Consider the following 15,420-nt stretch of genomic DNA (forward strand, 5'->3'; position numbering starts at 1 on the left):
ACGGGTCGCGAATTGGATGCGTCGAGACAGTCGAACGGAGAAGTTCTTGCGTAGCGGTTCGCGTGAGTTCGCGCGGAACTCGCGACCAGGCCGCCGAACCATACCGGCGCGTCTAGTCCGCGTGCTCGCGCGAAGAGTAGGCCAGGAGGGGTGAACGAAGAGGAGCCGTGCTACAGTCAGTCGGCGGTGAGACTCCGCGTGCGACATCTCGTTGCCGTGGCTCTTTCCTACCCTCTGCGGTTCGGCCCTCGCGATTTTCTGCTTGTTTGTCACGTGTGTTTATGTGCTTAATTTCGATCACGACGAGGAGACAGAGGGTGGCGGCTCCTCGAGTGAAACACAATCGTGTAAAGTTCGATTAAAAGTGCAGCTTTTTATGAGGACGAGTCTGCGCTTGATCGTTACTAGAATCGGTTGAAAGTATTGGGTAGAAGGACGAGTGGTTGTAGGGTAGGGTCTGATTTTTATGGGTGTTTCATGAAGTAATGTTGGGTCTCCCTGTTACATATTGTTCGACGATTCGGTCGGAGCAGAGACCGATGCACGGCCGCGACAAAAATATCCACGAAAAATCTCGGCAGGCGGCCAAACGGCCTCGAAAGATCGCTACGGTTCGAGGGATGGGTTTGATAAGATAATTTAAAGAGGGACTCGAGTCGTCGAACGTTTGATCTCACGGGACTGCGCGAATTTTTCTTCAAAGAGGACGAATACTTTTTCTTTGGCGTATAAAAACTTTTAAACGAATCTCATAGACACGCATGGTAATGAAAGGAATAGTTGGCGAATTTTAAATAATTAATTTTCATTTTTCATTTGAATCAAGTAAAAAATTCTACTTAACTCGACGGTCGGAATTTTTTCGTCATGCCTTAACCACTGGCTGCACGAAGATTGACGATTCAGAGTCGGCCAAAAAAATCAGGCATGAGATTGCTCGGTTTTACGAAGTGGCTGTTCACGTGGCTATGCATATTCAGTCTGCCAAGGGAAAAACAAACGAATGAGAAGTTTATACTGGTATCCACGGGAAAACCGGCACGGCGATTTTCAGCGGGGCGCGTGCTTTCTCTCTCTCTCGTTCCTTCCATGCTGGTGTCGGCAACCAAACGAGCGTTTTTATTTCGTCGCCGGGAAGGAGATTAACAACCGAGGTAAACAGTTTACCGTAGGACAAAGTACAGAAGCCATAGGAACTCGCGATTTTACCAAAAAGTCCAACAGGCCGCGAGCTCTTCCATCAACGTGTCACGCGGAAAACAAGCTCGCGCTTCATTTCACGCGTATGTTCTCGTGTATTCCATAGAAAGATCCATCCATTGATGTTAAAAATTGTCAATGGAAGAGAAAACGCGTGAAAACGTTTTGTCATTTTGCTTGGCGACGGGGCGTACGCGTTAACGAGGTAAAAATCATTCAAAGTAATTGTCTCGAAAGCAAGAGACGCACGCTCAAAAGTCACTCGAATCAAAGAGATAATCCATTCACGGCTTATCGAAGAACAGGCTTATCGGTTTTCAATTTACACGGATGCTCCGATACTTTGCTGTCCTCTATGAGGAATATTCGATCGCCAGTCACGTTGCTGATATACTTCGATCCTTCCTATCGTCCCATAAAATACCACACCACACAACCCCTATCGGCATAACCCTGGCCGTTTTGTTTATGCGCTTTTATCGAAGTTAGGCCGTCGGTCTATCAACTTTTACTCTCGTCGATAAATCATTCACCTCTCTCTTCTTTGTTTTCTTCCTTCTACCGCCGTATATATATCGTTCGAGAATCGAAAATATTTGTCACGTACGAATAACGAGGTAATGGTGGATTCGCACGCAAATGTAACCGCGTCGATTCAACGCGATAGTCCCAGGGGGATTCGCGGAGTTCTAACTCCGGCAAATCCACGCGATCAAGCACAGCTCGTCGCCAATTTGCACGCTGAATCGGTCACTGATATTGCAGCCGCTGCCGCCACATTCGGTCACGCGCCGGATGAAATCCAGAGCCGAGTGGCAACAAGATTGCAGAAACGTATGTGATCCGCGAGTGAGAGCGAGTGAAACGCGACGAACAAGGAACGCGACCGTGAACGCGCAGAACGCGTCAAAATTCGCGTGTGTGCTCGCACTAAATATAAGAGAAACACGGGCTATCCATGTGAAAAACAAAGGGTTGTTTGTTAGTGTCTGTGATCGTGGATCGCGTGTGTATCGACGAAGATCATCGAGCGAGATCGTGTAGCAACAACGGATCCGTGGAAGCTGGGAGGAACGTTAAATGAATGTTGTTGCAAGGGGTGGCTGTGATCGTGAGAGTAGAAACGGTGCACGGCGGAATCGGCCGATTTCAAGTCATAAATGCGCGAGAGGAGGAGCCCACAATGGTGGCTCAGCTCCCGCAACAAGTTCTACTGCTGCTCGTACTCGGTGAGTGAAACATGCTCGCTGTCTATATTCTATTATATATTTAGGCGGCGGTCAAGTTGGCCGAATCGTCTTCCGTCCCGCATTCCTCCAAAATATAGCTTCGACCACCCGATCGTTATGTCCGATCGTTCTCATCCGTCTCGGCTCGCTCGAGTCTCGAGACTGGGCACGGTGAATATCGCGCTGCTACCTGTTACGCAGCTATTTGTTTCTCTGAAAGATTTCCTACCTATTTCCAAGCGAAGCCTTTAATCGAATGATAGAAGTTACCATGGCTGTGTTCACGTTAATTTCGTTTCATGAATTCGTCCGAAACAAAATACAATTACGTGTATATCGATTCGTTTCGGCGACCTAGAGGAATCAAAAGTTTCGCGTAACTAGGTTCAGCTAGTCGATCAGTCGACAGTCACAAAATTTTAACACACTAATTTATCGATCGTACTCGGAGAACTTCTATCGGAAAGTTTGTCAAATCATGTTAATTGTCCGCCCTATCGATGCGATGTCCGTCAATGGGGTTTGTGTCGCTTCTGATTTCTGTCAATTCGAGCGTCTATCGATTGGCTGGTCGGTGACCGCGCTAACAAAAATCTCTGCCAATCAATTCCTCCGTCAATAGGGAAGCTCGTCAAGCCGCGCGCATAATCTAGACATTTCGCGCGATCAATTACATTGTTCCGTGTCAGGAGGTTGAATTGCGCTTTCAGCCAGACGGTAACTAGAACAGTTTGCATTGTTCTTGGTGAAGCAAAGTGTAAACTGTCGCTAGCTTTCAGGCACGCGGATTCTGTCTCGCGCCGAGACAAAGAGATTCCTTGTATTTTTAAAGCAGAAGCAAAATCACGGGGAAAATTTCGCTTTCGCCCATTATCGCGTGGAATTTCAACGTCTTCGTCCCAAGTTCGATATCGATTTCGTTGCTTGTTCTCTTCCAACCTTAATTTGGTTGCGTTGAACCGCATTGTCTGACAGGCAGAAAATTTCGAGCTCGATCGACTTGACTAGGAAGGGACGATATGGTCGGATGGCTAATCCAGTAGAAGCCGACCCACTAGAACGAGAAGCGACGTTTAATTAAACAGGATTATTCGGATAGAAGTAAAATGAATAAAGTTTCCTCGAAGAAGACCGCGCCTGAAGATACACTGTATAAACTTGCCTCGACTATAAACACGAGATCAGAGGCTGACTGTCGCCGAGCTTGGAGATCCAGGCACAGACATTTTAACACGCCGCGGTAATTGCAAAATTATACGACGAATCGTCGAACAACTATGACGAACTCAACCCTTTTACGTGTCATGATTATCGATCCATAATGTCCACTCGTGGCCTTACACCATTGTATCCTAGAAGAATAACTCACGATATCTTGTTTGCTTATAAAGTGTTTAATAGTCTTATAGAATGTCCTCGAATCAACGAGAATTTGTCATTGTTCCTACTAGAAATTTACGACATTACGTAAATTTCTCCTTTGTGTGTAGCCTCGCAATGCACGATATATCGTTTAAGTACGTTACTGATTTTAATTACAGCACGTTAAATATTAACAATGCATATCCACCTCCATCGATGTATTTCCTTAAATTTCCGGAGCAGTTGAAACCTTTTACTGCGTCTCATCTCAATTCATAATTGAATTACAACTTACAATGTGTAATATAGCATTGTATGATCTAATGGGTTTTTACCTTAAATACATTACAATTTAAATAGAAACAACCACATCTTGCGGAACGCGCGATCGTCACTTTGGCCGTTACGCTCTTCAGTGATCATAGAATGGTACAATGAATATCGCGCGTAACGTCGACTTATTCGTAGCCATTTACGCATCAAACGAGAAAGACATAGCGAGAGCAATGTTCCAACGTAGAAATATCAGTCTCGCTGCCAAGAAGTCTGCACCGTTTAGATAAGTTCCGTCTAAGCTGCGTCAAAGGAAAGGCACATCGATCCGTGAAACAAAACTGTTCCTATTGCAGAGGGAGGTAGTTGGTTCAAAGAGCGCAGCTGCATCGCTTCTCGCGAGCCAACCGACTCGATTGCCTTTTTATCACTTGAGCGACGTTATATCGGATCCGTTTCTCTTTTGTTCGGCATCGCGACATCATTCGTTGTCACTTTACAGTAGGGAATTCGCGTCCACGACGCGTGACATCGTTCGGGAAACGACGAGGCGCTTTCCTCGTCCGGAAGGATGAACGATGTCGACGAACGAGGACAAGTTTTGTCGTGCTGCGGCAGCAGTTTTGCCGGAGTCTGTCTCGAACAATGCACGACAGAGAACGCATCGCTCAAGGGGATCGTCGAAAACACCCTTCGTGGCGGCCAAACTTGTCCGTCGTTACGATAAATCAGCTCCGCTTATTTGCGTACGCTCTAATTTGCGTCCGTTTCACCAAGTTTGCTTTAACACTGTACTTGGCTCTTCTTACACCGTGACCCGATTGAAACCGGTCAAACGGTTAATCTTTGATCGCGTTCGTCTAAACGTAGTCTAAACAATGCCGATAGATTTATAACCACATACGTGTTACACGTCGATACGCTTGAATATCGGCTGGCACGTGGCTAATCGAATCAGCGATTCACAAAGGAACGACAAACGTAGCTACCGACAGGCATGGTAATCGGATTTCATTCATTCGCGGATTACGTGCTTCTCATAGGTTCACGAACGAAGGTGTGAGAACGACGAATCGCTTGTCGAATAACGAGAACGAGATGCTCGGCACATTTTTCATTACGAATTATGTTTGATTGATTATTACGCTCCGTCGATCCGATGTTCGTGCCGACTCATAAATTTCCATAGAAAAGCGTGAGTCACGGCATACGGAGCAGCCAATCATGATTTCAATATCGAAACCTTCCACCGATCTTTTGACGAATTGTACGTCATCGAAAACGTACGTTCTATCAGTCGGAGAATACTCGAAAGGGATAAAAGCGGACGACCGATTTCATCGAGATGTTATCTCAGAGTAATTACCGTTCTCCGAAAGACAGCGACTGTTGTCTTTGCAGGACACTTCGGAATTTCAATAATTAATCGAATTACCGATGCTACAACGTCCTCCGTTGTAGCGCTAAATCAATTTGCGCTCGGTGAATCCTCTAATAATTTTCCAGCAACGGTCGAGTTTTCGTTTCGATCTTCGCTATTTGCACTGGACGATGGAGTTTTACGATTTCCATTTGTCATCTGTCTTCTTGCATGTCTGCCTATCTTTCTAGGCGCTTTTCACACAAACACCTTTAAAATCCTCTTTTCGCTGGTTCCGAGTAAGCACATTATCGGCTTGCAGCTTCGTTACTGCTCGACATTTCCATCTCGGGGACGGACCACGTTCCTCTTTGTTTCCCTAGCTCCTCGGAAGCCAGGCAAACGTTCGATCCTGTTTGAAGACAACACGCAGCTGCATGCGCGCTTTATCTCCAACGTTTCATCTTTCAAAAGACGACATTTTATCCCCTGCTACTCCGCTGCTCCATTTCGCTGCTCGTCGATCTTTCTATCGAGGATTACCCGGACATTTCAGGGATTTCTTTCATTCGTTATTCGATGCTGAACGAGCTCGTAAACTCGATGCAAAATTGAAGCTAGGATTCGAGCGAATACAGTTGATAACCGAATTGAAGGTTCAAAGGAATAGATATTGAAAGAGGAGTGCTTTGTTTTCTATTGGCCGGCTCTTGAAAGGCTATTCTACGAGCAAATGACTATGTTCAAGTACTCGATTCGCTGTGAAGGATAGCTGAACTAGATCGAACACCTGACAGGCCGAAATCGAATATTATGGAAAATCCTTGCTCGAGATTAAGCGGCTACATTTAACCAGTTTCACCTCTAAATGGACTGTATGCACCGTGATTTCAGCGAGTTCCCCAGTTGTATTATATATACCTCGGCAACTTGAGCACGTGAAATTTCCACATTCACCGAAGCTAAAGATACCAGCGCCCATTCACCGTCAACGTCCCTCGCGGCGTCGATTTCGTGCGCTCGCAATTATTCAGCTCCTCGGGCGTCCCGGCGCGGTCGCATTTTTCCCCGTGACACCTGATGTCGACGTCGACGTTGTCATCGTGGTTGAACGCTGCTAGCGACATTAAGCATTTCAATAAAGGAAGAAAGGCGAATCTCGGCGTACAAAGGGGCTATGCGGCGCCAACTTATCCCTCGTCATCGCAATAACGCATTTATGACGAGACCGTGTAACACGATAGAATAAAGGGATGTTGCGGCCTGACGAACTTCCACCTGCGGAAAAAATAATATAAAAACTTTGTAGGAGAGATTTTCGCGTTACGGCGCACCAGGTCAGTTCTCGGTTTTGAGGATTTATGAAAGAAGATGACGGGGAACGAGTCGTGATTCGTGAACGATATTTCTCGGGATCATTGCAATCCCGCGAACACGATCGCGGGAATTATGTGGGCACGGGAGTTGGGGTGTGTGCGCAGCGATCATCGAGTTCGCAAATTTAATATCAGCCGGAGGAAAAGCTTGATAAACTCGGCTATCAGCGTCGACCGGGTTAAAACCCTGAGAGCCAAGCGCGGCGTAGGAGTTGCTCCCTTGGCCGACGTCGAGGTTTATTAAAGTCAATATATCGCACGGACAATTTGCAGCTCTAATTGGTAATAAATATTACGGCGTGGCGCCGCGAGCCATGACGTTGCAGGCAAGATACTGGATCGCGAGTTTCCGCGACTGGAATTTAGTATATCAAATTGAAATTCGTATATGGATGATTCGATGGATCAATAGGTTCCACGTTGTCCAGGAATAAACGTGTTTACTGGCAGGTTCCGCTGCGGAATAATATTTTAGAAAGCAACATATAAATTGTGACAGCGCTTGATACGAGATGGAGAATTCGAGGGTCGGTTACACGAACCAACGATATACGGCAATATAGTCGATGTTTCGTCGATACTGCAACGAAATCCAGAGCGCCACGCTCACGCGTAGCTCAACCATTCGCAAACCGAGGTGTAAAACTGTTTACCATCAAGCATGGTGGAGATGGTGCGCAAACAGTCGACCGTAGTGCAGAGAACGTGACGAGGAGTGACCAAGATCGTGCTCAAACGCAACAGAGGTCCCAGTTATAGTTCTCAAGTATATGAGATCCGTTAATCCATTCTTTGGTTGCGCGAACAGTCCTCGACAATGGAATAAAGGAATGAATATCCGAAATTCAGAGGCAAAGAGGCGGACCAATTTTAGCGTGGAAATATTATCGAGCGTCTATATTTCCGAATGGGGATCCGGGTGCAGCGGAACTGCAGCGTCGACGATAGATAAAATTCTAATAATTAATAGGTATCCCGTCTGTTTGTTCCACGAGTTATCGTTTCAATCCACGAAAAAAGCTTCTATCGCTTGGCTCGAGAGTAAGATAGGTTATATCGGTCGTACAAAAACCAGCAGCGATTTAAAGAATCAGTAAACGATGTTATTGCCACATCGAGTTGAAGCACGACGCAGGATGTACAGAATCTAGAGCACGACAGATTTGAACTCATGATCGAATCGCAAAAGGATTGCAGGAACTCGAGACTGTTTAGTTTATAACGTAAACGGCGACGTGGAAGGGGCAAGTCGATTAGCGCCACTCGAAAATAAGCGCCAATTGATCACGCGCGAACGTTCGTCTGTTCGGGTAAAATTCGATAATGATAGATTTTGGTGTGAGTGCGAATAAATCGGCAACGCAGCGTATAATGCGGCATCGGAACGCAGAGCTTAACACGAATCTTTCGAAAGAAGCACGCAATTCGGAACGTAACCGTAGAAATTCGCTTAATTAAATTTGCAGTCTCGCCGGTATCAATGAAGACTTCGATTAATTGCACGCGGAAGCGTTCATCAGTGAAATTGGATTTCGCGCAAGCCCGTAGGAACGCGTCGTTTCCACTCGATTTTCTCTTCCCAACATGGGCAATAAGCACGGCACCGTTGAATCCTATGGAGCTGCTGCTTTCTCCCATTGCCGATCGCAATTATGCATTTACAATGCCCGAAAAGGGTCCAAGGGTTCAAAGCACGCGACTATCTCCCCGAGGCTTAAGGTCGAGGGTGTCTTACGAGCGGTCGAACGGATCACTGAACGATACCGAACGACGAGACCAGAGTATTAATCGTTTGTCTCTTGAAACAACAATGCAATTTAATACAGAAGGCGGAAATACCGATGCTTATCCAGGAAAATACTTGCTGCAGGATATAGTGGGTATCCGATACCGTTTGGGTTTTACAACTATGATGGTACTTATCTTTAATAATTTAAATCTCCTGACAATGATAGGATAATATTTTATATCTTTGCCAGTGAAATAGCTAAAGATATTGCTGACTATTGCGGATATCATTCATCTGCTCTCTCTCAATGTGCGGTTAACTGCGGTTAAGAGGTTGAAGAAGTTATCTGTCGTTACACTGAGCAGCATCGCACATTGCATCGATACCATTAGGTTGTCTGAAAAATTTCTTTCGTTTTATGAGGAAATAACATACGCACAACGTTTTTTGTTTTATATTATTTTGTCGAATTACGTACGATCCATTTTGTTCTGTTGAGATAAACACCGCGACATTTTACAGACTTCTTAAGCACACAAAGTAAAATTACACTATACAAAGCCATATTAAAACTTGTTTGGACCTATGGAATCCGACTATGGGGAACAGCAAGTAATTTCAACATAGAAATTCTTCAACGATTCCAATCGAAAACCTTAAGATCCTTAATAGATGCACCTTGGTACGTCACCAACGAAACAATACATCATGACCTCAAGATACCCACAGTCAAAGAAGAATTATCCAAATTCAGCAATAGACATAGCACGAGAGTTAACAACCACCAAAACCCTCTAATTACTCAACTACTCGACACGTTGGAACAGATCCGCAGGCTAAGAAGACATTACACCTTAGACCTAAGCACTAGATTCAAATAGAATCAAACATACTATAAACACTTATTAATCATGTCATAGTACCGCGCAGATAAATTTACTCAAAATTCTCTAACTAGAATTGATTGTAAAATAAACGCAAATAAAAAAAAATTTAACAGACTTGGTTTCACATTTGTATGTGTTGAAGTGGTCACCACATCTAAGAAAACTCTACATCTAGTCTTTGAGTTTTCTCAAGCACTGAAGCCATCGACAGCGTATAGACAAAAGACTGCGTCAAAGGCAGACCATAAACTGTAGACAGGCGACGATGGCTTCAGGGCTTTCAATCATAGGGTAACACTGTTAGCGTGCGGATCTGGATCAGTTCAATTATAGTCCGATTTGTATTTACACTTCAGTATTAAAATATATTTTCTACCTTACAATTTATCCACGCGTTCCTTTGTATTCACATACATCGAATAACCTGAACAGCATGAAAGTCCACTGCTGTAAAAGACATGTTTGCAAAAGAAAGACATTTTTCAGACAACCTAATATAATTCCATAAATCGAATGGTCAATCTGAATATCGATACCTTTGGTTAATCTATAGTATCCTTAAGACATTCTGTCCAGCATTTTATATGGCAATATTATATTACATCTTATTCTTTATTCTTTTATACTTTGTTTTTCTATCATTACTGCTTATATATATGCTTTTTTCTGTATATTTGTATTTATTACTGTATTTTCTGTCCTCTACATTAATCTTTTCTTTACGTTCTATCAGCAAATACAAATACATAAATAAATAAATAAAATTAGGTTTTTCTTGCTATTCGCGACGTGTTCTGTTCATTATCTCTGTTAGGTAAAAATATGACAAAAAAACTTTTTCACTTCGAGGTTACAGAAGTCTCAAGACAGAGAGTATAATAATCTTGCCATAAAAACGATGAAATGCGAGGAATAACTTATAACTTTTCGTAAGTAGCTCGATACAAATCACGCGGTAATGTGTTTGCCAAGTTGGGAAACGATCGAACGATTACGCACGATAAGCTCGTGGAAGAACGATGATCGAGCGAAAGGGGATGCGGGCGAGAAAAGACTGATCCGAGGGCAAGGAAGTCTGAAACAAGTGGACGACGGTACTTACAGGTCTAGAGACTATTTGAAGCGTATAAACGAACCTCGAGGAGTGTTTAAATGCGCTGGCTGTCGGGTTATTTCAAAGAAATAGGGGACACGAACCCAGTCGCGGCCTTTGCGGCTCTCGAGACGGCTCTATCAGAGTACCGAAAATGGATTTTCTCGCGAGCAGCTATAGTGAAAAATGGGTCGCTCGAAAACACCTTCCAAGTTGGTTCTACATCGTTTTGCAATCATGAAAAATCGTCAATGGATCAAGCTTTCTTCGAGTCAGTTGGATACTTGTTATTAATTTACGATCATAAAAATTCGAATAGTATAGTATAATCATAAAACTAACAATAAGATATAAAACATCGCTGTTCGTTGTTTCGTACAGTGCGAAAAATGTGCGGCCTGTAAATTGAAAAGAAAAAGCAACGTTACCGTCGGAGTTATCGAAACTATGGAAGAACGATAAAATTTATTAAGATACACAGAGGATATCGGTGAAATCGGTGGAAAATATCGGGCAACGAGGACGTTTCCGGCGACGCAGCAGTCCACTTCCGGCCGGAAGCTTCCGGTTAGAGTGGCGGACTCGAAATCACTCGGTGAGAACTTCTGTTCCCGTTTTATTGTTGCTACGCACGAACGAGCTTCCAACGTAGCGTACCATCGGGTGTAGTCATGGACGCTGCTCCTCCATGGAAAATATTTTCGTGAAACTCGAGAACGGTTTAAAAGTTCTAGTGGTTTGAGACACCTCCCACGATCCTCGAAACCAATGGAATCGAGCGTCGTGTTATTTAGCAATTCACCGAACTCGATGAAATTTCGTTCAACTTTTCCAAATGTTTTCTCTCGCTTTCAGACATTTACAGTCGTTGAATGTTTTCTCGGTATCTGATCGTGGCACCGAGATAGCAAGGAAACGCATAATTCGCGTATAAAGCACAGCACGCGGAAAAAATCGCCGAACCGTTTCCCTCTGCGTTTAAATAAAGCGATTCGTTTCTCTCGAAACAACGTTCAGAGGCAACGTATTATTGGCCTTTTTCTGGCTCTCGCCAGTAACGATTGTCTTTCAGCTAGCCAACTGATCGTGGGATCGAGCGATTTTCGTTCCTGTCGGTTAGCGTCACTAACGAAACACCGTTTTCATGGATCTGATATTGCCGCGTGGAATTGCCTTCCATTGCTTCGTGAAATGTTCATTGCTTCGTTGGCTAAACGTTATCGAATTATTTTGTGCCCTCGCTCGTTATGGATTACTCGTTATTTCCGAACGTTTGGCAATCACTCGGGGTCTCGGGAAATGCAATTCTTTCCAGGATTAATGGAGTTCGTTGCGCTATTCCGAATGCAACTTAAGATAGCAAACGTATTTATGGATGGAAAAATTTCGAATTTCGCACTCTGTGAAATCGGTACGGTATCGTAAGTTGATAAAAATTCCATTTCTATATCGAGTATCTATATTATTCGACGGCCATTGAAATTCCCGTGCATAGTACTTCCGTTTCTCGATTCGACGGTAGCGATTATTTGTTCGCTGGATTGAAAGCAACGTAAGGGTTTCATCGATTATCGGGAATAACTGCATTATTACATTCCTGCGGACGCCGGACGGCGCAAATGGCCCGATCGTAAATGAATCGAGATTCTTTTGATACAACGTTACTGTCTGAATTGTTTCTATCAACGCGCTGGTGTATGCTGGATTCGCGAAAAAGCCAGATAATACCCTCTAAAAGCCATAAAACATTTCGAAGGTACCGATACGAGCCGTTCATTTTTGTTGTCTACTACTTGACTCAACGCGATAAAAACGAACGTTCGATAAAAGCGATACGATATCGTTAGACACCGAATGTATGTACACGTGCATAAGATATAAAGAACATTTCCCCGTTGTATCGACCATTTCCAACTCAACGAGATTCGCATGGACGTTTCCTTCCAGGTAGCTTAGTAACAATAAGACGGGGAAAAATCTTAATCCTGTCATCCCGAAATTAACCTGAATATCTGAGAGAACAGAGTACAACGCCATAAACTGGAATTCTCGGGCAACTCGACGGCACATACCGTGGGATCTAGACGAGCACCGCTAATCTCTTGCTTGCTTCGTGCTGCCAGAAACCCTAGGGTAATTGTCACAAGGGATTAAACCTGTCCCTTAATTACATTTCGATGAACCAATCGGACGTACGTACAGTCAGAATATTACCTCTGTCTTAATGAACAAAAGGTACACGCTTGATAGAAGGCTTTAATGGAATTCGACCCTATTTCCACCCTTCTTCATGAGCTTTTCATACACGGGCAGAGTCGACAGAGCATAATTACGGAGTAACCGGCATCTCGTGTTGCTCGATCTCCACGTTCAACGGATCGCGAAGCGCCCTCGGCAAAATTGAACCGTCTTAAAATACACCACGCGTCCCGTGTGCTCTCGAGACGAACGCGGCCGAAGGGCTCGTGATTTGGCCACGAGCAGTGGCGGGCATACACACGCCGAAACAGCTCGTACGCGAATTAATGATATTAATACATCAACCTACATTCACAGGCACTGTGCTCACGCGGTACAACGAGAGACGAAGGTTACAGGATGTGAGTTTTGTTAATACATGTGAGGTCGGTGCTGCGCGAGCTCCCCTCGAATTGACCTAATTTCACGAAATTTTTGGCAGCCGATTCCAAACGATTCCGACTCGTATGTCTCCACGTAAAGAAGAATAACCAAATATCGCGATAATGTTCCAGCGATTGGAACGGACGTTTACATTGAATATCTTATTCTTCTCTTTTTTTTTTCTTCCAAAGTCTAAGGGGACTGAGATAGGGACGGCGGCTAGAGACCGTCTATCACTCGCGCCAAATCGATCGTATTTGCATAGAAATAGCTGGCACGTCCAGCTGCGTCTTCGTGGAAATCCGGAGACTCGAATTCAATCTTCGTCGCTCCTCGATTGTCCGGCAGCTCGAACGAAAATTAGTATGGCGCCGCGGGGAAATAACGTGGAAAAGATTTCAATTGCTCTCTTTCTCTGATTGTAATTGGAAAAAAAAGGGGGATAAATACCAAATGGAAATTGGAAAGTAAATAAAGTCGCTTTATCTTCGATAATCTATGGGTCTCGGCGAAACGAGGCAAAGGTCGTGAAGTTTTCTAAAGGTACAAAAGCGAACGTCGGTCGATCGTGAGCCATGTAAATTACACTGAGCGTCGTCCGATTTGCTGGCTGCGCACAATCCCTTTTCTCTCTTTCATCCGTCTACGCCTGGTATCTCGTTTTCCGTTCGAGCGAATAAACCGTCGCATCGTGCCCTCATTTTACGCTGCGGCCCTTCGTTGCGAACGGAAAGTTAACGCGAAGTTCAACGAAGAGAGGACTTCCCTGCCGCTAACTAAATGCCTATTCGAAACAACGCTATGCCGTATACCTATATACAAGCCATAGATTCTTCTTTCACGACTATCATATTGTCTCAGAATGAAGCTAAAACATCGTCTGTATTTCGGTAGGAAAACGTACGTACACGTGCACGCAAACATTGTGAGAAAAGTGAAAAAGAAAAATAAGGAGAGAGGAAAACGCAGAGAGCAAACGTAACAAGGAGACAACGTAATCAGTCTCTGGCAGTGAGCTCTAAATCTGAATTTGTTTATCCGACGCTAGATTTCTCGTGGAAAAACCGACGGACTACGGTGAATTCGTTAAATCACGTTGCCGTGAAACTCCGTTCTATTTCCGGTTTCTTAGCTAGCGGGCTCGGCAACGCCGGCAAGAGAAAGACGATTCGCTGACAAATTTCGAATCCCGGCTACGAGACGATATGTACGTCTCGAGCCGGGGCCAGGGCAAACATTTGCGCCAACATAATTCTCGGGAAGAAAAGGCGAATGTTGAAGTTAAGCGGGGAACTGGAGCATGGGCTGCAGGATAATAAGAGAAACGGCCAAGGGAAATAGCGGAAGAGCAGTACGGAAGCGCGAGAAGGAAACCGCGGCGAACAAAGAGAAAAATATTCGAACCAGACCGTGTGGTTAGCAGACCGAATCCACCGTATCCCTAAGATACAGTTGCCAGGTATCTCATAAAAAATCTGTTGACAATTTCAACTGTGGGCTAATCTATAGTTTCCAACTATAAGCCTCGTTAACAGCCAAAGGAGTTTTCTAATTAAATCGTTGCTAAAGTAATAAGTTCGCGATTGATGTCACGGCATTAGAGCTAAAGGAACTAAAGTCTCTAGTCTACGGAAGTCGAGTGCTTTTGACGGGCTACTGCACTTTCTTGCCAGACGAAGCTGGAATTCTTTGATGTAGAATGTCGTTTACTACTACATTTCTTATTTACTTCTTTATCTCCCGAGACGAAAGTTGGGAAAAGAAGTATGTTTAGCTCTTCTCGAATAGCTTCTCCTTTCTTTTATACTTTAAGGGCTTCCGCGTTGCGCGACACATATATAAGCCATCGAAAACTACAACTCTGTCGTGTAAAACGTTTGAAAAACGCCGCAGTTAACACGAATCGAGTTTCGATTGGTCATACCTTCCAGCGTTTACCCACATTGTCAAAAGCGAAATTCATCTTCGCGGATGGACAGCGCAGGTATAACGAGCGGAAGGCGAAAATCGGGTTCGGCGAGAACTTGGTCCATTACCATTGGGAAACATTTCGCGGTGTGTCGTTTCGTCCTGGCTCGTTTGTCAATGCAAAGTTTTGACGGTTCTGGCCATTCACGTTGTATGTATACGAGCTGAATTTATCCAAGGTAGAGAACGAGTAACCGAAGAGAAAAAAGAACTCAAACTACAGAAGAAAAACTGACTACGGCGAACGAAAATATTGGGAGAACGAAATGGGGAAAAACGAGAACGAAGAGATAATCCGAATAGGTATACCGCCGCGGTTAG

General features: G+C 44.3%; 1 protein-coding gene across 4 annotated transcripts in view; it reads left to right on the forward strand.

Moving 5' to 3' along the window:
• Window positions 1–30: 30 nt before the first annotated feature.
• LOC132910110 (uncharacterized) overlaps window positions 31–15,420 on the forward strand; it is a 78,193-nt gene continuing 62,803 nt past the window's right edge. Inside the window, exons 1-2 of one of the 4 annotated variants that reach the window (XM_060965581.1) lie at window positions 31–1,154; window positions 1,966–2,429. In XM_060965581.1, coding sequence (XP_060821564.1) covers window positions 2,285–2,429 — 145 coding nt within the window. In that variant the 5' untranslated portion in view covers window positions 31–1,154; window positions 1,966–2,284. The remainder of the gene's footprint in view (window positions 1,155–1,965; window positions 2,430–15,420) is intronic. The other 3 variants (XM_060965582.1, XM_060965585.1, XM_060965583.1) reach the window with 3 other exon arrangements.

This window comes from Bombus pascuorum, chromosome 8 (assembly GCF_905332965.1).
Source record: "Bombus pascuorum chromosome 8, iyBomPasc1.1, whole genome shotgun sequence".
In the NCBI taxonomy this organism is placed as follows: domain Eukaryota; kingdom Metazoa; phylum Arthropoda; class Insecta; order Hymenoptera; family Apidae; genus Bombus; species Bombus pascuorum.